Genomic DNA, 23,390 nt, shown 5'->3' with positions numbered 1-23,390 from the left:
GTGTAAAATTCATACAGTCGAAGAATTGAAAAATTAAAGACTAAAATCTCATGTATTAAATTAATATCGTTAAAATTTTGAAATTGATAGTAATAAATTAGTATTGTGATGATCGACGGAGCGAAGTCTCTTCTTGCTCATCTCGTTTCTGGTAAGGGTGTAGCGGTAACCCTCGGCGCGACTGCCGCCATCTGTCCGCCGGGGAGAGACTATTCCAGTTCCTTTGTGCCGCGCTCCGTATACCTAGCGACAATAACTATCGGCCGGCGAGCGGCACGTAATAAACAACGCTTCGTGCGAAATCACCCCCTGTGCGGACCGCGCGCCGCCGGTTGGGCGCCGCTGTTCCGTCCCGCTGCTCGCCGGCGTTCGCGGCCGTCAGTAGTGGCGGCACCGGCCCGTCGAGAACATGTCGCGCGTCTCGTCCGCATTCAATCGCGCCTTCGCCCCCGCTCACTGAGAGCGCCCCCGTGTTTCGTCTCGTCTCTCGTTCGAACCGCGCAGAAAAAATCGCCGCCGCCATGCTGTTCGAAAACGCAGCCACCAAGCTGTTCCCAGCCGCCTTCAACATCCCGCCGCCCGTCAGGATCAGGTCTGTTCGCAATACCCCGACACCCCTCAAAACATAACCTCGCGAACGCGCGCCGATCCGAATATCGATTGTCACGGTGCGCTCGCGAACGCGGGACCACCGCTCAAAACAAAAAAGACGCGCAGTATCGCCAACTTAACCGACTTTTTTTTATTTTATTCGAGTTTCAGCATATTCCGACCCCGCATCGACGCAACAGGTTCGGCGTCTAATTAGTTTACCGATCCTTTCATCTTTTCGAACGATCGAAACTTTTCGACGCTTCTCCTATATCTGAGATCGACAAGTCTCAAGTCGATCAAAGGGTGTCCGGTTTGTTTGTTCCGAATTATGCTTTTGAGAGTTGACCTTCGATTTCACGCTCGGCGTCCAGACAAAATTGCTCCCCAGATTAAGAATCGCATTCGACGGTTCGTACTCGACAGGTGTGTCGGGGTTGCCATGCTTCAAAATACAAAACACGCCAGCCAAAGGGGGGAGCCGCTTGTCGTTTTAATATAAACATTATTTTGTATTTGGAGAAGGTATCAAAAAGTTCGTAGAATATAGAATGACAATGAATATGCCAGTAGTTTTTTTTTATTTCTCGAATCCAAAGATGCTCGCGTGAGTGCCATTATCCCGATTACGGTCAAGCTTTTGAAAATAGACAACTCGTTATCTTAAATATCCTCTCTGAAAAGATTATTTAAAGGGATGGGTAACAATGGATTTTGCCGGTTTGGTTTCGGTTAATGAGTCGGGGCGTTGTCGTGATAGAACGTGATCTTTACGCTCTGTACTGGATCGTTTTTTATCAAACTGCAAAGCGGCTCGTAAACTGCCCAAAAGGTCACAGTAATAGTTTTCAATGACAATATTCTCCGAGCATACCAAAAAACACTGCCTGCCGATGGCCGATTTTTAACTTCCTTGATCTTTATTGTTTTGATTGCTTTATGTTGCCCGATGTTAGCACTAATATTTCACGTAACATCGTATCATTTTCTGCAATAACTGATTAAAGGCCTTTCACTGTGGATGTCATATACTCGTTTTGTGCTCACATTTAACGACAACGCAATCTATGTATAATTTTTATGAACTGTTTGAAACGGAAAAGAGATCTAACATTCCACGTGAATTGTATATAGCAACTCGTAGCTGAAAATATCCTCATGTCAGACAAACTCCTTGAGAAGTTGAATAGCTCTAGAATACAATGAATTTACTTATTGTACTTTATCTATTGTATAGATATTTGAGGAATATCATCTGAATCATCTCTAATAACAAGAAGTATTTATTATTGTTATTGGAAAGGATTTAGTCTCGCAGACAATGAAGCCAGATTCTCTGATAAATTATTAAAGTAACAATGGAAATAAAAAAAGCATCCTCGACTCTCGAACGTCACTCCCAATTACTCGATGTAAATATCTCTAGTTCAATTTCCGAGGAAGGAGATTTTGACACTGCTGCAGGATGCAGAAAAGTCTATTTACTAAAACAGCGAACCGTTTGAACAAATACTAATATTCATTAATAAAGTGAAGAAAGATCAGCGAAAAAAATAGTTCTCAATGAACCAATAATGATTTTTTAATAATCATATATATTCATTTTGAGGGTAGTGATGGGCATCACGCACTGTCCTTCTATATTTGCCGAACTCCAGTTCTTTGCCTCGGAATACGCTCGTGCGTTTTCGACTCATATTTGCAAATTTAAGTACACTAAATTCGGCTTTTTACAGAATAATATATATACAGATTTAGATATTCATAATTCATATGGGTAATTCGAGAGCTTGTAAGTAGCGGAGAGTGTATTTACAAATAAGTAAATTTGCGGAAATATATTCAGATTCAGCTTTAATATTCGTTGTGATAATGTTCAATAAATACACATGAATGATCGTTTATTAAGCCGATTAGAACCTCATTCTAGAGGGCTAAGTTCTTAATAATATATATTGTCATTGTAGAATAGAAAAATCGATTAGTCGTTATAGCACATCGCAAGTAGAAAAATAATTAAATGTACCAAAATGTTTTATAACTTGCAGTTAACAAAAAAGTTATGAATTATTTCAAACCCCTCATTCTCACTTGGTTGGGCCAACGATATGTTCGGTCATTGGGGTTACCCGTGTTTACCCCAAACCACACATGTGATTCAAAATATATTAGGAAACAGATGATTTATAATTCCATATGGATACAAAAACATGTAAGGAACTAATGAAATTCTAAAATTTTATACGAGGGTGGCAGTATAAAATAATATTTTATAGTATTTTGCATATAACTCTTTGAAGAAAAATATATTTCACTTTTTAAATACAATTTATATTAACATAGTTATATCCCTCCATTATCACTGCATCTAAGTTGCTAAGTTAAAATGTTTATAATGTAATACCTTATTATTTTACAATCATACATTATTCTATCCATTCACAATCCACTTTGAATTTAATCTTACGTAATACTAGATCAAGAGTATTTTATTAATTATACTTAAAATAATTGAATACAATGGTCGGCAAACTTCCCCACGGGCTGCCTTTGTGTCCAACATAATCCGAACTAGTAGAGATGCTGCTCATCCCTGTGTGCTCGCCCTAGTACAGGACGATCCAATTTCCTTCCTTGTTGTTGGCAGCACTGTAAATCAGACAGCTGTCGATAATCACGCGTGTTCAAAGTGTCAAAGTTAATTTACGACATTTACGAAAGGTACAGAGGTGCTATTATTCGATTCCTAAATATGATTAATAAAAAAAATCCGAAGATATCCTTGGTTGGTATCACTTTTACTTCCGGTTCCAAAAAATATGTTTTGGATTATGCTTCCAGTCACGCACTCGAACATGATGATAAAATTTCCAGTATTTTATTTCATTAGTTACTCAGAGATATTTCTATCGATATGTTAAGGTAAAAATGTAGTAATTCTTAACCATTTTACCTGGAATTGTTAAATTACTAAAATTCGTCGTAAAATCTATTGATCCATCGATGGATTTTAGAAACAGTTTTTTGACCAGTTTGTACCAGCCACTCAAAACCTAAACGTTGTTATCCATGGTTCTCTTTTGTTTTTAGATTTACGTACATATTTTCTTTAAATAAATTAAATCTTCTCAATATTTAGACAATATATTTTGACCGCATTAAATTCCAAATCGTGAAGTTGATGTTGACGAATCAATTGTCACAAATGGTTTTTTTTGTGATAATTTTATAACGTCGCGAGAATTAATTATGCTGAATGTTTTATTTAAATCGAGAGTAGTCCTACGATAGATTTTTGCAATACATTTTTCATGTTGAAGGATATCATAGTGATTCGACTTTTTTTTTAAAACCTACAGATTTAAAGATATCCTCAGATTTGATGTATTTCATTAATTATGAAAATTAATATCAATTAAATGGCCACCTCTAGACCTTTTGCAGTAGCTGATTCATTCGATGACTTTTGCGTACATTTCGGGCAGTATCTCGGCTATAACTTAGTGGATGTTGGGTTTTAGGTGCTCCAATGGCGTAAAATCTCATGATATTGGCGGCCAATTGCCCCCCCCCCTCCTTGAATTTGAATAGAAAAATGCATGAATCTTGATGAAATCGAAATATTAATAAAACGACCACTGACAGGCCAACTTTTGCCCCTCGCCCCCTCGAAAAAGCTGAAATAACTATATGTCAACTTTTTCAGACGTAGTAATATATACATTTATGTATTTATTATTATTTATTTACATGCGATATATAAATCTTACAGTGAATTTGTATATTTCAGTGAAGTTCAAATACATTTTCACTAGTAGATTTTGAAAATATAATTTAACTGATGTGTTAGTGAAATTATATGCTGCTCCTAAATGTCTATGAAACTATTTGTCAGTTGCGAAACCCAACGTAATGAAAGTTCTAAAACTAATTATAGTTTTAGAACTTTCATTATAACAAGTCCAAAATATTTCTCTTAGGGGAAAATAAGCGGAAGAACAGACAGATCTCGCATATTCTCCATAGTTTGTCTGCACTTAATTATTACACTATGTTTTACTATCCTTTAAGATTTTTCCACTTCTGATATAAGTGTTGGTCAAAGTATATTCAAACCGAATTTTATTCAAAAGAAGGGCGCAGAAACAATTAACACTTCTCAGTAACGCTCGGTAACGAGCGTTCCCATTGCGACGACGTTGACACGATTTTATTGCTTTTGACGTGGGTTTTTGACTTCTGAGAAGTGATAGTTGTTTTTTTTGCGCTCTCCTATTGGTCAGAATTCGGTTTAGATATGTTTCATTCGATTCTCACTTATTGTAAATCGTAATATTGTTATAAAAAATCTTAAATATGAACGCTAGACTTTGGTCTAGCATAAGCAATTAAAAATATGCAAATGAAGGTACAATAATATTATAGTACATATTTGCATTGACGGACAAAAAAACGTCACGATAGGTACTATTCCCATATAGTAAATTCTTATATTATGTAAAAAAAAAACTGGTAAAAAACATCTTATAGAAGATTGCTTCGAGAAATATCATACGATTGACTAATATAAACAAACAATCCAAATATATGAATATGTAAGTAATTGTAATGTATATACATAAATATATTTAGTGTTTCATAAATTAAAGTAATAAAAAAAAATCCGTTCGATTAAAAATATGTTGAGAACAATTGGTGTTGTGTAAATTACAATAGGGAACATTCCTTCTTTTGTCGTTGGATTCTTGGGTGTTTTTTATTCAGGTATTGGTCCTAACATCTGGAACGGGTACAGGGTATACCCTAAATAATAGGTAAAAAACCTAATTTTTGTGATGAAATAAATTGGTACGCAGTGGATTCGATAAGAAAAAAATTTTTGTCCAGTAAAGGTTATATGTAGGTTTTGAAACACCTTAAGTCGAACGCTGAAAATGTATTATTTTAGTACTTTTTTATTGTATATGTTATAGGCAAAGTGTGAATTTTGAAAATGTGTACACTACCTAGTCAATGTTTGCACTGTCATATCTCTTCAGTTACAGTACTTACAAAATAATTTATGATTAGTTATTTTCTGCTCTCATTGGTGTTCGTCAAAGAATTTAAAATCAAATGAATTTTATATATTTATTAGGTATTTTAAACCATTTATGTAAGATAAATTTTGTTGCCAATTTATATAATCCTCCTTTTAAGTAGATTCGTTGCAGTGAGTTATTTATGGGGACTCGCTTTTTTTATTGGCTCTACGATTAGTCGTTTGCGATTGTGTTGGTTGTCAAACACGCTCGTCTGTAAAATTTTGTTCGTTGACGATTCGACTTTCGTCAGATAGTTCACACACTCACTAGTTAAAGCATACACTATCTAGTGAAAGTATACATGAAATGTAGCATCATAAGCTCATGGTTAGTGCATACTTTGTCTAGTCATTGTATACTTTATCGATATTTAACACTTTAGCTGTAACATATATATATGTACTTTTATGCGCAACTGTTAGGTTATTCGTTTATTTGATTATTATGATGTATTTGTTGTATAACCCAACACGTTTAATATAATACCGCAATGAATTTCAAATTATATTTGTTTAAATACAACTCAACCCGTTCGTGCTGCAGCGATAATGCTACGAATTAGCGACCGTACTATTCGCGGTAGATTGGTTGCGTATTATAAGCTCTCTGATCTTTCTTTTCTTCGCTGAGCTTCGACGCATAATCCGACAGACCACTATGTTGCGGTCAAAATACCGAAGAAAAGTTTTTCTTATTAGCGTCGGCGATTAACCGAAGCGCTAATCGATTGTTTGTACACAGGCAGGCGGCTATGTCGAACTTCATCAACTCTCGGTTTACTTAGATTAATTAATAATTAATAATCGTGTTTGCCTTTCGCGCCTGGTACACAAGAGGAGTTTAACGAATTCCGTAAATTATCGATGAAACGTTCACGGATATTGTTATTATACGTTGTGCATAAAATTCAACGGTTGGTTGGGATTTTAAGATCGTATAATTTTACAAGAGTTAATGGATTATTACTTGATTTACGCCATCATCCCTAATAAGGGATAGTCTTAATCCCCCGAGAGATTCGCTGGAGTTCAACCTTTATGCAGAAGCATCATTGCCAGTCTATCTTTATCCATAGCAAATGTCGACAAAGTTACATACATGGTCATGGGTTATTAACGCTTTTGAGACATATAAGGATCTATAGTTACAGCATTCCAACTATTATATATCTTTAGAACCTTTAAGCTAATGTTTAAATATAAGTTTTATCGTTTAGAGTGCGTCACCTGTTTTTTAGTTACTTATTTTGAGGCAGTAACAGTTGTATGGTTATGGTAAATAGACATTGTTGGGCCCGATGAGTATGGCTACCCTGGAGCTATGCGGCACACTGGCAACATGGATTGACATAGCGGCGGCTAAAGGAACTTCTTCGTTTGGCGATGCAATGTGAGAAGCACGTTATAGTTGACGCCGTAATTCTTTCAATCGTGTATTTATTATCTTCTGCAGCGGCTAATCTATATATCAATGCCAATCCGATGATCACTTATTCGCTAGATACAATTTCTGTTCATCAGCGAGATTACGATAATCTGGAAATACCTAAGAGCTGCTATTTCTTAATTAATTATCATTATTATATACTTCTAAAATTGGTTAGCTATGCCTTGTACATAGAGTTCTCAATCGAATATTCGTAAGATTGAAATTTAAAAAATCTTAGAATGAAACAATTTGTATACTTAAGCAACACCTGTAGTCGTTTATTTTTCTCAATATACTCGAGTGACTAGTGCCGTTCCAAAGTCCATGCGCCTTCTCAAAAATCATTTTTGAATAGACTGTTTATCGGCAAGTCTACTATGACCGAAATTCGTAGAATTCATTAGTTGAATGAAACAATGTTAGAAAGGTCCTTATCTAAAAAATGTTTGTGATTTTATTTCAACCAGTTCAATAAATCGATTGCGGTTAATTTATTTCCAGTTATTTCATTTATATGCAATATGTACATAAAATTCGTTCGAAACATTATTAGCTATTTAATAAATAGTTTTAAATACATAAATAGTATTTATGTATTTAAAACTCCATAAATTTTCTTCAATCGCAGCTGCTCTTATATCTGCTGATTTGAAAAAGCTAAAATGACTATTTTACAGGCAATTAATTAATTTTTTGCACTAATTGGTTAAATAAATTAATATCGGTAAAAAAAGTAGAAAAAATACTTACTTCATCTATTTTTACTCAATATTTGATTAGTTGAAAACTACGAATAATTGAGAACCATACTTGTACGTGCTGGTCTTTATATAAACATTCTTATAGAATTGTTTAAAAATACTATTTAATATAATATATTTGTTACTTTGCATATTATTTTAAATAAATATATGTACTCCTACGAGAAGATAAAAACAACACTCATTTTTATTCCAAACAAAGCTTTGATCTCTGGTTATTGCTTTTACGATGATTACTACAAACTAATGCGTAGGCTTATGTGAGTAGTATATGCTAAATATATTGTAAACGTGTTAGACTTTTCCATATAGAGCACTCGATTTTATTTTGATTTGCTTAATTGGGTATGCTATTGATTATTATATCCTAATAAAATATTAATTTTACTGTCGATGTTTTTTCTTAGTATTATTTTAAACTGCCAGCACATACAGGTGTTGCGACATTAAATTGACCACGAGAGAAGCATTCATCTCTTAGATCAATTATTGTTACATTGAGCGCCTTGGGATTCATTTATTGTCATGATGATTGAAGTAACTTAAAAATCAATCGCTAAAAAGCAAGGCGATTCTAGTATTTGTATGTGTGAACCACGTTCAATTGCATAGTTTTGGTGCTTTCAAATTCCTAGGAAGCATAATATGGTTATCAATCTTGTGATAATCAAATTTAAGCTAGTAGCTTCTCATCGTCGTCCATTTCTTGTCAATTAAGTAAAATGAATATGCTGCATTTGGCATTGTCTGAAATTGTATATACAACTTTTACTTTGATCGTTTTTGAAGTCATAAGATAAAATAATAAGCTCGTTACTGAATCAATGTTATATTGATATAATTTTAGTGTTGATACATATTATATTGGCCATACATATTATACTACCAATGTTATCTCCTGTTCTTTTCAGTTAAAAATATCGATAGTCATCTACGAAGGTTTATATGTATATACATTTGTTTACTTTTGATCGATTTAACTTTTACTCACACATATCAAATACTAATTAGTTAGGTTCGCTGTTAGTAAGTACTTCATCGCACTGCTGGTATAGAATACATATTTCCAGCCCACGAACTACTAACCAATATGTACGTACATTTATGATATTTGGCATTCCACAGCTATCGCCTTTTTAGCTGAACAACCCAAAACAATCCTACTTTATTATAAACATAAATTATTTTATTTTCGTGTATCCACCGCATGCGACAGGTGCGTTGCTGACGCCAGGTGGTGGCGTTCCCGTTGAAGGATTATTCGAAGATGTCGTTTTTTTATATACGAATGTATGTTTTTACAGAACATTGCAAGCATCGCGTTGTATTTGAATCGTCTCTAAGATTTTCCAAGCGCGTTTAATCCTCGGCCGAGGCGCTGGGCGGTCCCATCCCATAACCGGATTTGTTGTTCTTCCTCGAGAGCAGAGCTGTTTTTTATTCCTCCTCCCGTCCGTTTCCGTGCTTAGCACAGCACCGACGTTTCACACGATTTCCACTGGTATCGACCGAATTTTGTGCGTGCTGCCCTAATCTGTCGTAAAAGCTGCGAGTCCGGGGGCAAAAACAACCCCATCGGTTCGACTCCGTATCGACCCCTTTATGTATTTATTTCCGAACGGTTTAAACGAATGGCCGACGCTGTGCGAGAGTAATTTTTCCAACTCGTTATTCGCCGCATATTTCAAAGCTTCTCCCCGTTTGGTTGCACCGGTCGTTATCTAGCAGAACACCATTAGCCGACGCCATTTTAGATCAGGTTAATAGATGCAACTGCAGCCATAGCAGCAGCATCTTCGAGACTATGTACTCTTGAGCTATTAATTAGCGTGGCGTCGGTCAGGATGTGCGTTGTTAGTGTTTTTAATTTTTCCGTAGGTGTAAGCGTTTTTATCTAATGGCTTGGTCATAAGAGGCATACAAAGAGGAGTCTGTCTGGATTTTAAAGCAGTGGTATGCAACCGTTACAGCCTCGCAGCACTACCTTTATTTTTGACAAACTAACAATACAAAACTATAATTGATTCATACTTATATATGCTTCTGTATTCAACTTTGCCCTATTCAATTATAGTATACTAATTGGTTATAAATTATGTAACATCAAATACAAGTATGCACCGATCGAATATTAACGCTATTTTGTTCTGCTTTTATTGTAGACGTACCAAAGTTGGACCAGTTTTATTTTGTGATACACTGCAATGTTCAAAGGTGACCTTTTCTTGCTATATGTTTGTCGGCAAGTTTTTTTTTTACTAAAGTATAGACAATTGTACGAGCGAGTAAAGCATGATATTAATGGAAATTCAATCATACTTTATAGCAGTCAAAGTTTAAAACGTGGGTTATTACTTTAATGGGCAATCCTTGACCAAGCTTAAAATAATGTTTCTATCGATTTTATTTAAAAAATAAACCCCACAACGATAGTTTTATTTAATTCACAATCAACCAGCACGTTAGACGAGTGGTTTAAGTCGATGACTATTTTCTATCGTTCCTGTGAGATCGGAATTTGTGTTTATTATATAATTATAATTCGGATCGATCATCACAGATTAGGTTTTCCTAGATTTTCCTAATCTCACAGATGGACATTATGATGATTAATTAAAATCGAATTAGGTCGTTCATGTAAGGTATTAAAAATTCTCTAATAATGATCTACTTCAGCTCATAAAATAATATCATATATGTATTTAAAAAATCTAAATATATTAATTTACGAACTTGATTTATTTACTCTTAAAACCCATCGATATGTATGATCCAGATTTATAAATTGATCGCGATGAAAGGTGTTGATGCTTTGAGATAGAAAATGCGATTCTCGATAAAATTTAAATGCAGACAGCAAAGCATATTTTCGGATAATTCTGTCGTTTGATCGCGGGCGAATTGAACTCTAAATTTCAATGAAAATCGGCCCACTCGCATACAGGAGTTGATAAAATGAAAACAAAAATAACAATTAAATTAGACGAGCAGTGCAAGATTTTTTGATAAATAAAAAAAAGTATATTATTTATAGAATACTATGAAATTCCATTATCTGCTCACCGTGAATTTTTATGATACTTTACTATATATTTTGCGCAGCGTGAATTTTTGTAATGCACCCATACCTTGCACGGCCGAAATACATTACACGTGAGATGAATATTTTTTCTTATTAAATTAAACAAAACATTCTCAAAAGCAAAAATTCCCTTACGATAAGCTCTGGTTTCATAAAAATTCTAGATTTTTTTATACATGTATGATATATTCTCTATGCGCTGTAAAGATTTTTATCACGAATATTCCTATGTAAGATTATGAAAATCTAGAAAAACCTAATCTGTGCTGATCGACCGGAATTATAAATATGTAATAATCACTAATTCCGATCTCACAGACGCGATTTAAATTAAAAAACACAAAATATCACATGGGATTAGAACACAGGCTGCAAATATAACTATATTTTCAGCACACAGCGTTATTTATGTCATAAACTATAGAGCTTTGAAATGTCCGCTTCAAAGACAAGATTACTGGTAATTAATAAAATATCTTGGGTTGCCGGTGTAGACGCAATTCTAGCCGGCGAATAGCTTGCTTAAAAGAGGCTTTCCAAACCAAGGTCGTAGGCCTCGGGTCCGAAAGGTACACCCTCGTCAAAAAAAATGCAGTCTGCTCTAGTCGACAACTCAAAATCTACTGTCCCGGGGCGTGGCTCAAAATCATTTATATCCCTGACGCTTCGCTGGGAAATGGAGTTTCTCGGAAAAAATCTTAGAAACGTATGATTTGCTGAAATTTTTTTTGATAAACAATTTATTATTAGCAGTCTTTATTATGCTTTCTGTCTTTCTCGAAAAGATGTTTTAAAGTGGTTACAAGAAACGTCATAATCTTATTTAGCGAACGGTTGCTGAGTAGCGCTATGAAAGGACCTAGTAGGTAAAGTTTAAAAATGGACCTGTTCTTTATCAGAAAGGACTTATCTAGTACTAGTACTAAAGTGTTAGAAGAAAAGTGCAATGCATGCAATATCCAGCTCCTTAATACGCTGACATTGCACAATGATATGTTTAATGACAGCTACGAGGAGCTGGTCCGGTTCGTATCATTTAATTTAATTTTTTATTGTTTCTTTCTATGTGTTTTTATTATACCATTTTTTGTGTATTGAAATATTACAAAGTATTGTTTTTCGAACATATGTGTAAACTGTGAGGATACGATCTTAATTTAATTTAAATAAATGTGTCCAGTTTTGGCCATTTATCATTGATCGTTATATCAAAAAAGTTTGGGCCACAAATTCAAAACCGAGCCTATAATGATACATTAAACATGAATCAAATCAAATCCTCTATACTGGTCCTTCCATGAAGCTTAGACGAATAGGTGAAAAAACCTCTGGTGCATCTCTTGGTGAAAGCGTAACTTACAGGTGGCCATTTGTGGGCGACCATACTTTTACGTGCTATAAGTATGTTTCTATGCGCTTGTAGAAAAAGGGCTTAAAGAGTTTTTATGTCGTGGTAATTCATAATAATTGATGGCTTTAGCAAACCATCGTGTCTGTTGTGGGCAGTCTTGGGTTCCTACATAACTTTTTTTATACTCACATTTTTGATATCAAAAGATTAAATACCGTCTCATAGAACAGTGCAAGAAAAATAATTCGGCCCATTACAGTCTCTGCTCCAGGCTTTTCGGGGTTCAGTAAATTTGCCAACATATCAATTATTGAAGCGTATTGCCATTTAGGTTTAATATTAAAACTAAATTTATATTTTCGGTCTTGCTTGTGACAATTTGTTGCCAGGTTGTTGTTTATTTACGTCTAAGGCATGCATGCGTTAAAAATGATCTCGCCGAACCTGCGGCCGCACGGCATGCGCGTGCCACCGCCATTTTTATTGTCACAATAAAGCACGTTATGGTTTGACGATTTGCTGGGTTCTAAGCGACGAAAACCTATGGTCCCGTGTCACGCCATCGTTTTACCCCCGCGGGACATTTTACGGCGCATTTAAGTCAATTACTGCGCCTTTGAGCCGTTTCGAGATTAGAATGTGAATTAAAATTTAAGCGGTTCCGCTGCGACGGGTATTAGCCATGTTTGGATAGCATAGTTAGTGTGTACATGTTTCGCCATTACTTAAAAATTAATTAGAATATGAGGCCTAGTCCACCCACATAACACTACTTACCCTTTCAATTAAAATCTTCTTATCTTAAATAAATATTTTGCACATTTTATGTTGTTGTATTCTACAATACCTAATCATATTTTGCGGAACCGATACACGATAACCTGTAGATGTCGTCGACCGGTTCTTTATATTGCCGATGGAATGTCAGAAACGATCTGATGTAATATTTCATAATAACGATGTGCCCGTGGCGCTGTATGATTTTATTTTATATATAATATATACACAATGAAAAAACTAGTTTAACTAGACAAACGCGAGCATCGCACTCGATCGAGTATCGTCTTGTGACTTATTCGCCTCGCTTTTCGATTCGCAAAAACACAATCAATGTTTTGTGTTAGGAAATATTCGCGTGCACTTTCACCCATTGTCGAGCGTCTTATTTGCAATTTGTCGTCTTATGTTTCTGTAACAATGCAACTGCTCGCATAACAAGCGATTAATGAAAACTAGCGGTTATTATAATATGAAAAACGTGCTGAAACTGCGTATAATATGACACACCACTTGATATTTATTTTCATGAAAATATACAACAATAGCTTAAACTTCGAATTTAAATTTAACAATACATACTGAATAGTCATTGTTAGCGCTATATTTGTATATTAAAATATGCATTCCTTGTATATTGTGATAATATAGCGTATCGGTGGTGTACTGGGCTCGGTGTAATTTTACCTCAGATTGCAAGATTTTTATTATTGATGCATACCTGACATGTTATAGCAATATATTTATACAATAATAATTGTATAAATATATTGCTATAACATGTCAATTTTGCTTATTAACATACCCAGAGAGGAGGAAATGTGCTTCATCAAAGAAGTTTTTTTAAACATCAGCATTAGCTTCATGCTGCCCATTCCGATTTCGATACACAGTTTATACAGAATTGTTATTTCTGTAGAACAATGATCCATTTCCTAAATGTGTTGTTGCAATCTAACATTTGACGCTTTGAACATTGAGCGTGATTATTGACAGCTGTCCGATTTTCAGTGCTGCCAACATAAAAAACTCGATTTGGATCATTCTGTAGTATTTTAAAATTCAAGCACTTATTTATGTAATGCTTAATTGTTTATTGCGTATTACCTTTTCATAATTCAAATACGAACAATCAGTCTAGTTACAATTAAAAAAAAACAATTACGCAGAATTTATGAGCGTTTAACGTTAATGGCTCCGTTTACACTCACTGTGTTTATATTTATATAAAGTAGCATTAAAACGTTTGGCGATTCGTATTAATTAACGCCGTTACCCCGTCGGGTGAATCGTCATTATTATTGCGTTTATTTATGTTTTGGCGCATTATTTCATCGGCGCGAAATAAACCGATTTTCTTATTGTTTAAGAGGGCTTTGGCAACTCGTTATACAATTTGTATGTACGTATATTATTAACGCCGTGAAACTTTCCGAAGCTCGGATAATCCTCGCTCTCTAGAGAGACTTTTAAAAATCAATATTTATTGTTAATTTACGCGTCGTTAACAGGACGGGGCAAATAAAAACTAATTGACAGTTTAGCAGACAAGACAAAACGGTTGTTCACGTGTCGGGCGTTAATTAACGGCGAATAGGTTAACGAAAATTTTATGAAAGGTTGCCGTTCATATTAACACACGAGTGTCACGGGTTCAGATTTTAATTAATGGCGAAACGTCATGATATAAAAGGTGCCCTATGCTATGTTTATCTAAATTGCTTTTTAAATTATCAAAATCTAGCATCGACTTCCGTTCGAGTGAAAGAAGCGTTTAAGTATAATTTATATATCGTTCTAATTCGGTCTGTCGGTCGGTCACCTTCTCAATTAGGTCTTTCCTGATTATCAAGAACGATTACTCGAAAATAGTTCGAGTTGAGTTGGATCAGCATCAACTCTTGAGATTTTTTTTCTAGATCATGCCTGAGAATTGTTAGTACTTTAGATAACACACATGTTTTACTTCCGTCTGGCATGCGCATAGTCATGTGACGTTTTAGACTGACTTTATACCATGGGAAACTCGGTGCAATGAATAATGTCTGCAACTCGATGAAGTTGTCCCAACATTTGCTTTGAGAAACTTATTTGCTTTGAGAAAACGGTATAATTGATTCAGATCTTTCAGAAATGTTGAGCTCTTGTGTGCAAGTCTAGACTGTTTTTTTATGCCGCTACTACAACTTAAAACGTCTAATATTTGTTAAAATAAATTAGAAGCACAATAACACATATCATATAATAATCACTAGGATAAATTATACATTATTGTTATTTATTGCACATTTTAGGTGGACTCAAATTCCTCAGCAGTACTGTTAATTGAATCAATGTACGTAACAACTCAACTGTAGCTTCATTAATTGCGTAAAATTTACGTATTGCGAGTGGCATCTTGAATCGAATTTATTAGATCAACTTTTACACTTATTGGCGCAAGTATTGCTTGTTTATGAAGCTATTAGATTTTAGTGAGACAATATAATACATAATAAATAGATCTTCTGGCAGGGAGAGAATATTTACAATCAAGTGTAAAATAAAATATTACATCTTGTCTTTTAATATGTATTTTTGATACGCCGATGGCGCATTTTCGCCATCTACGTGTACTTCGTCAAAACTGGCGAATTTGTCTTCGAATTTGTTGTCAAACAGTAGTATACATACTCGTACATTCAATTATATTAAAAACGCCCTACAGCCGTAACAGTTTCGCGTGCCTTCAAAGCCAAAACTTTGTATATTAATTTTTGATATAAATTATATAACGTAATACGTTTTTAACGACGAGTCGTCTCCGCCGTATCGTGCATACTTTAAAAGGTATGTCGCAGTCTTCTTTATCGATCTTGAGTATTTATAAACGCAAACAAATAGAAAAAGGCACATCTAAAGCAAAGCTGCAATATGGTTTTGCAACATGCAGCTATGTACGCTATGCATTCTTGAGAGCGCTCTTTCAGCTTTCGTATTATGTACACAGCTTTGAAGTAAAAAATATCACGTAAACACGATCAAATTTCAGGCTTTGTATTTATATATTATGTTTGTGATTATAATATAAATATGAGAAGCGCCTCGTTGTTGATAGTTTTTCAAATGATATGTTTTATTTTACTTAAGATGGGAGTCTCGTAGCTACTGTAACAATTTTTCCGCAAGCTCTAGAAACTTTAATAGAACGGATTCGAGCTTACTCTGAATGAACTCACTAGTAAAGTTTTCTGATTTTTTTTACAGACTTACATTCTAGCACTTGTAATGCTACGGCATTGTTACAAAAGCACTGTACCGTTTTTTTTTTAGATAACTTTATTTATGTGTTGTATATTTAATGCAAATATAATATATGTTTTTAGAGGTATAGAACTTAAAAATTAAACAAAACACATAAAAATCGTGGTATTGGTTTTACTAAAAAGATAATTTTAAATATGATTTCTGGCATATTTAAAAACTAACGCCGCAGCTGGCACGAATAAAGCGCAACTTTCGAACAGCTGGGGCCGTATATCGGCAATAACGCGGCGAATGTTGGCTTCCAAGTCGTCAGCGTAGACTAGCGACTTCACATATCCCCACAGAAAATAATCCAAAGGATCTTGCAGGCCAATTCACAGGTCCATTACGCGAAATTATGCGCTCATCGAATGTTTTCTTTGATAATTTTTTGTGGCGCGTGCGCTGTGTGGCATGTTGTGCCGTCTTGTTGAAACCAAAACTCTTCTACATTAATGTCATTCAACTTGGGAACGAAAAAGTCGGTAATCGTGGATCTATAGTGCTCTCCATTGACTGTAGTGACGTTCTGGTCAATATAGACCAATATAGACCAATGATTTCACCAGCCCATAAAGCACACCAAACTGATTTTTTTGTGAATGTAATGGCGTCTCAATAATGGATTTTATTCACTCTATATGCGGCAATTTTGCTTGTTGACGTAGCCGTTCGACCAAAAATGAGCATCATTGCTGAACAAAACTGAACTACGATTTTCGAAATAAATTTGCAAGCGTTGTTCTGGCGTAAGTCTATTCGTGGTGAAATGTCAAACCAAACTGAGCACAAATCAGCTATCAAATATCAAATTATAACACTTATTTTTATGAATCTAAAAATATACGCTTGAATTACTAACTGTGTTTCTTCCTTGAATCCCTAAAGTATAACAACATAAGCTTAGTTTGCTTCTGGCGGAGGAAACGTAGTGCAACTGGGGCACAAATGGCATTCAATATACTACATATTTATATCATGGGAGAATGACCAGGGAAAAAAATTTTCACCATAAAAATTATAAGTATTATAAAAAAATCTTTTTATAAAATGTACATGTTTTATGTATTTTATCTATAAATTCATGTGACACAAATTGAATTGTATATATATTACCAGTGAAATTTTATTTTTACTAGTATAAATATAACACCAGTTAAAATGTATCAAACAATTGATTTACAATTTCACTGCTCCGAATTTGTAAAACTATATTTCTTCACAAACGTATGATCCGGTATGCATATTTCCACATTATCAGAGATTTACAAAATTTTGACGCCACATCGGTTGACGAAATACTACAATATTTAAAATAAATTAATCAAACCCCAAACATAACATAATGAATTTAACCTAGTGAAAGTGCAAAAACTATAATTTGTTTCAAAACTTTCATTAGGTCAAGTTTGATTTGGGTTTAAACAGAACAATTATATTTTCTCTAGTAGAAATATATAGCTGCCAGTGAAAATGTATTCGGATATGAATTCACTGAACGCCAGTGGAAATAGCATAAAAAATAATCACGATTCTGTCAAAAAAGCGAATGTTAAAAAAATTCCATTTTATGATTGTCTTTTCAAAACATCACATTGTCCAATAAAAAAATACTACAATATTTTAAATAAATTAAACCTAACTAAAACGAATTAACCTAATCAAAATTCTAAAACTATAGTTAGCTTTAGAACTTTCATTACCTCTAAGTTTGTTTTTTTCGTTTAGGTTATGTTTGGGTTTGCAACAGTTGTAACAAAAGTTAGAGTGGCATATAATTTGACTAGTGCCTATGAATTAAATTTTATATTCGCTACTATAAATATATATACCGTTGAAAATATATTCAGATATGATTTCACTGAAACTTATAGTGAAAATATAACTTCACTGACAGTACACATTATCTGTAATATATAATATGTATGTATATACGGCAATATATACCATGCGATAACTTTCATAAATAATTATGCAAACGCGATCGAATCCATGTATTCGCACGAGCAAGTCCGACTAGAATTTCAATCAGTAAAACTTTTTGATGGACCCACGCACAAGTTTGAAGATAATAAATATATCGATTCGCAATAAATCAACGCTGAAAGGGTATACGCCGACCTACATAATACATTACCCGCGTATACGAATTTAGATTTTGAACGCAATTTTCTCTGACGTCCATTCGCGGTTCTAAAGCGCCAGTCTTCCTTTTCGGCCGCCGAAATTCCTCCATGTCTGAAAGCAATTCGCCCAAGAATAACCTGTCATTCGGCGCGCAACAAAAGCCGAACCGTACTGGTAGTGCCTATTATTGTGCGGAAATTCGTCGCGGAATTTCTGCTCGTTGTTTTAATTATTTATGTTTTTTCATACTCTGACTCGATGCTCTCATAATTTGCATAACTTCCACGGTCGGTCGTCAGAAATGCCGGCCGGCATTAATTTTCTCCCGTGCGAAAAGCGCTTAAAAAAAAGCGCTAACGCGTGTCGACGCGAGACGATTTTCTATATACGGCACGTACGTTAAGTACACACCGTACGTTCATAATAACATACCCGTAGGTCAAAATGTATCCGGGCTGACATCTTTCATACTTGTAAACAAAATAAAATCATTTAATAATAGTTAATAATAATTTATACTGTCGATAATAGTCCTTGGGTGTAAACCATGGTCGGATAACTCTCTTTCTATATTTGTATAAGGCCAAGAGTCAATCGGGAATTTGTTTCAGTACATTGCGGAAACTGAGGTCCGATCTCCTACCTGGGCTGTCGCGGGTGATCGGATAAACCAGCGCGAAACTATTGATTGAGTTAGCAGTTAAATGGTGCTTTTCTATGAAAATAATGAGTTCAAATCATTTAAAGCAAAAGACGCGTATGCATGTTGATGACTAAAAAACACTAAGATAAGATATATGTATATAAAAACTATGTCTGCAAAAACATAAGTTAAGCCAGTGCGAAATGAGATCTCAAACTTCTTAATTGAGTGCACAAACGGCTACGCGTAAACTTTTGAAATTACTTTTTGAACCTCTGTTGTCATGATAAGGAAAATTAATGTCGCACCGATTGTATGTTGATTATTATATATTGTTCCAACAAAACAACATATTGAAGGCATTTTATTGTAAATACTGTGTGTTAATATGAGAAAACAACTTAACTATTTTGAAAGCAGCAGCTTCATTATAAATAAGTATATTTTATAATCAAACTTTTACTCTAAGCTGTTTAAAACTATTGTTTGCTTCTATTGTATCAAGTAATTGAACATGTCTGTGTAGTACAATTTATGTTTTTTTATAGTATCATTTTTATATATACAAGATGATCTAATTCGAGTTTTCTATGTTGGCACACTGTAAATCAGACACCTGTCAATAATCACGCGTTTCCAAAGTGTAAAATGCTGGGACTCCAAAGGGTTAGGAGTATTTTAGTCCAACATAATCTGAATTAGTGGATATGCTGTTTATCTCTGTGTGCTTCGCATCCACAGATTAATACAGGACGATCCAATTCGAGTTTCCTATACTGGCAGCACTGTAAATCAGACAACTGTCAATAATCAAGCGTGTTCAGAGTGTCAAATTTTAGTTTGCAACAACACATTTACGAAATAGATTGCTTAACTACCGCTTAACGCGTTAAAATTATTCAATTGTTCTACAGAATAACAACTGTGTATCGAAATGTACGGGAATTATCAATTTCATCGTTCAGCCGAGAATATTGCTGCTTGTCGATTCGTCGGCGTTCGCAGCATTTGGGCTTTTCGTATGGTTCCCTTTGGCGCATTTTGCGTATAAAATTCAGATAACCCAAGAACTAATGCCTTGACCATGGATAGCGACGAATTTTCGCAGATTGGGTGTTAAGAGTAGCAAGAAGTTGATGCTGATTTTTCAAAAAAAAAAAAAAAAATTGTGATGAGTCACACTTTCACCCCTGTGGGTATGTTAATAAGCAAAATTGCAGCATATGGTAGGAGGAAAATCCTCATGTGATTCACGAGAGACCATTACATGCCCAAAAGTTACTGTTTGGTGCGTTTTTACTTTTTTAAAAACGATGAAGGTTGGACTGTAACCGTCAACGGCTATTGGCGTATGATAACCAATTATTTTTGGCACGAAATCGAAGATATTGATGTGGAAGTCATGTGGTTCCATAAAGACTTGTCACACATCGAGTGCAACGTTGGATATTTTGCGTGAAAAGTTCCCAGGTCACATTATTTCACGTTTTGGTGGCGTCAACTGGCCCTCAAGATCATACAATTTAACTCTGTTGGTTTTTTTGTAGGTTACGCTAAGGGTCGTGTCTACGCCGACAAACCCGAAACGTTTGAACGCCTAAAAAACATCTTATAAGTACGAAAAAGTCATGAAAGGATCGGCGGCTGCAAAAAATTTAATTGATATTATTTTTCATAATTAATGAAATACATAAAAAAAACTGAGGATATCTTTAAATTTGTGTTTTTTTTTTCAAATTTGGTAACTGAAGTTGAATCACCTTTATATACCTATAATTTGGTCCGGTACTTCTGGACCTACCGCATGTACATATAAAGAGAACATGTTTAAACATTGACGCAATCGAGCTGTATGTACTGTCCATACAAAAAGCTGTCAATCAATTACCACGTCCACGCAGAGAATAACCTAATTATCCATAATCTATTACCGAATTTCCGAGGCAGTCACGTTCATGCTCCTTCTTATTGTTATATTTCTATGGCTCACACACATGCAGATTTTGCACGCTAACATTTCTATACGTGTTCATACATATAATATGTGTTTATAGTAGTAGTTCTATGATGGAGACCCCCGCCGAATGATTAATTATATATAGTCACTTCCACAACGCTCACCCCTAATTGATACTTTAAAATTAAGCTCTTAATTCTCCCGGTGTTTTGCAAAGGTTTCGCTGGTTGGTTGGTTTCGCCTTAGCCACTTCCCGTGCTTATTTGAAGGGCTTCTTTGCGCGCGACGGACGTTATGTAAATGCATGCATTACTGCTGATGCCATGCTGTGGAATATATTTGTAAAAGAATGGCTTTATTAGCCCTTGCGGCTGTGCGAGGCCATACCGACGCTAAGTGTGACCTAACACTTCACACTTGGCTAGTTTCGTTAAAAGAAACGCGCGTAAAAAATCGCTAGTGTATCGCCTGTGATATGCATATCCGGAATATGTTTAACGAATCATATGTATACTTAATGCAAAATAGACAATGCCAGTCTGAAGACCCTTCGCGTTACCGTTATGTTTAATATTTCAAAGTGAATAACGCCGTACAGCTATCATAATAATATAATATTTATTGTCTGTTCGATCTCTCAATAGCGTCCAATATATTGTGCGGCACCCACTGTATTTTTCTCGTGATATATTGATAGTCTGTTTAAATGCTATCAAAACGCTGATGGTTATTTATTGCTGGTAAATTATTATCAAAAGATCATGCGGCACCCACTTTTGTGCTTATGGAGATGATACAATTCAGTGCCATGGTAATATATTAACTTTCCTTTCTGCAATTAGTACCATTGACACATTCAGAAATTGAGTTAATTTTTATGTTAGTTCTGTTAGCTTAAGAGTATATATTTAATACATTTTTATTATATCGGACTGCCTTCATTACTTGGAAATCAGATTTCTATAAAATAGTGAACACGTGTTTTAATTAATTATATTGAATCATCTTTGCACTTGCCCTTGACGTTCATAGAACGGAGAAAAATATCGAATTCAAAGGAAAACACTATTTAATGAATACCCTTAGCTAGCAAGAATCGCATTTATTGATATTGCTACATCAGCCACTCGCAACCTCGTTTCATCGCGTCTGGTGAACCTAATGCCTCTTTTATTGGCACTGCAGAGAAAAACGTGTTCTTTTGTCTGACTATGGGCGATTGACTCCCAGGTAAATTATTCACCATCTCGCACACGAGCGCCGCAATAAGTCACTCTTTACCAAAAGGGCCAATCGGACGTTTCGATTAAGTCCCCACGTTCGAAAGGGTCGTTGCCAAGTTTAAGAACACAGTCTCTTCAAGTTCATTGTTCCGATAATGTATCGGCCAGGGTACCCAGGTAGTTTTACCTGCCCACGTACGTATAGTATAATACATCAGGTGTCGCCAATCGACTTCGGGTCGGTAATTAAATCAGATTCTTGATACTCATCATGTAAATACAAATCGTGCATGCGCATACACGTTTAAATATTCATGAAAGCGATCCTGTGCACACTCGCGTGTGTGAGATGAGACGTTATGTGTATGCACGTATGAATGTACAGGCATACCTACGTCACACGGACTTTTGTGTGAGCACCGCAAAGATGGATGCAAACCTGACCGGTGTGCATTGTGCGCAACAGTGGATTTAAATCTGCTCCACTCTCTGAATACAGCCTTCCCTCTCGCTCTCTTCATCCGAGAAGCGAATGTAGTATATCGGTCGTTTCTGTTACAAAGGAAAATCCATCACAATAACAAACTCCAGAGGAATTGCAGTATGTTGCCAATAAAGAGAAGTATTGAAAAAAATCTGTATTTAAAAACTACGATGCAGTTTATTGGGTCGTTTTGAAAATGTGCATAGAACATGTAGTACACATTAGATGAAAGATTGAGGACGTTTGCTTTCACTTAATGACCGATATAATTTATATCGTGCAGTCAAACTAATCTTGTGGTTAATCCGTTTAATGCTCGTGGAAAGGTCAAAGAAAGCTTATTCGACTTTGTCCTTTTAATTTCAATTACTGTACAACGCTAATTCAATAATAAGATTATTTCAGAAAAGCCAATTTATTTGTAAAGGTACTTGACACAGTTTGATATGAAGCGGAACAGCTAATCTTTTTAAAACGAAAAACTAATACATTTAACAAGCGATGTCTATATTTATAGTAATCGCGATCTAAGCAGTAGAAATCTTCCTCTGCTAATCCATAAACTAAAATCGATAAAGATGAATCACGCCCTTTAAA

General features: G+C 35.0%; 1 protein-coding gene across 1 annotated transcript in view; it reads left to right on the top strand.

Annotated features, from left to right (window-relative positions):
- Nucleotides 1-297: 297 nt before the first annotated feature.
- Nucleotides 298-23,390, top strand: part of msi (RNA-binding protein musashi) — an 89,497-nt gene continuing 66,404 nt past the window's right edge. The window contains exon 1 of the mRNA XM_088206011.1: nt 298-592. Within this exon, the coding sequence (XP_088062137.1) occupies nt 522-592 (71 nt within the window). The 5' untranslated portion in view covers nt 298-521. The remainder of the gene's footprint in view (nt 593-23,390) is intronic.

This window comes from Plectrocnemia conspersa, unplaced genomic scaffold (assembly GCF_051122295.1).
Source record: "Plectrocnemia conspersa isolate PC_06_02 unplaced genomic scaffold, ASM5112229v1 ptg000002l, whole genome shotgun sequence".
Taxonomy (NCBI): domain Eukaryota; kingdom Metazoa; phylum Arthropoda; class Insecta; order Trichoptera; family Polycentropodidae; genus Plectrocnemia; species Plectrocnemia conspersa.
The sequence above is the reverse complement of the archived record's forward strand: the minus strand, read 5'-3'. Positions and strand labels throughout refer to the sequence as shown.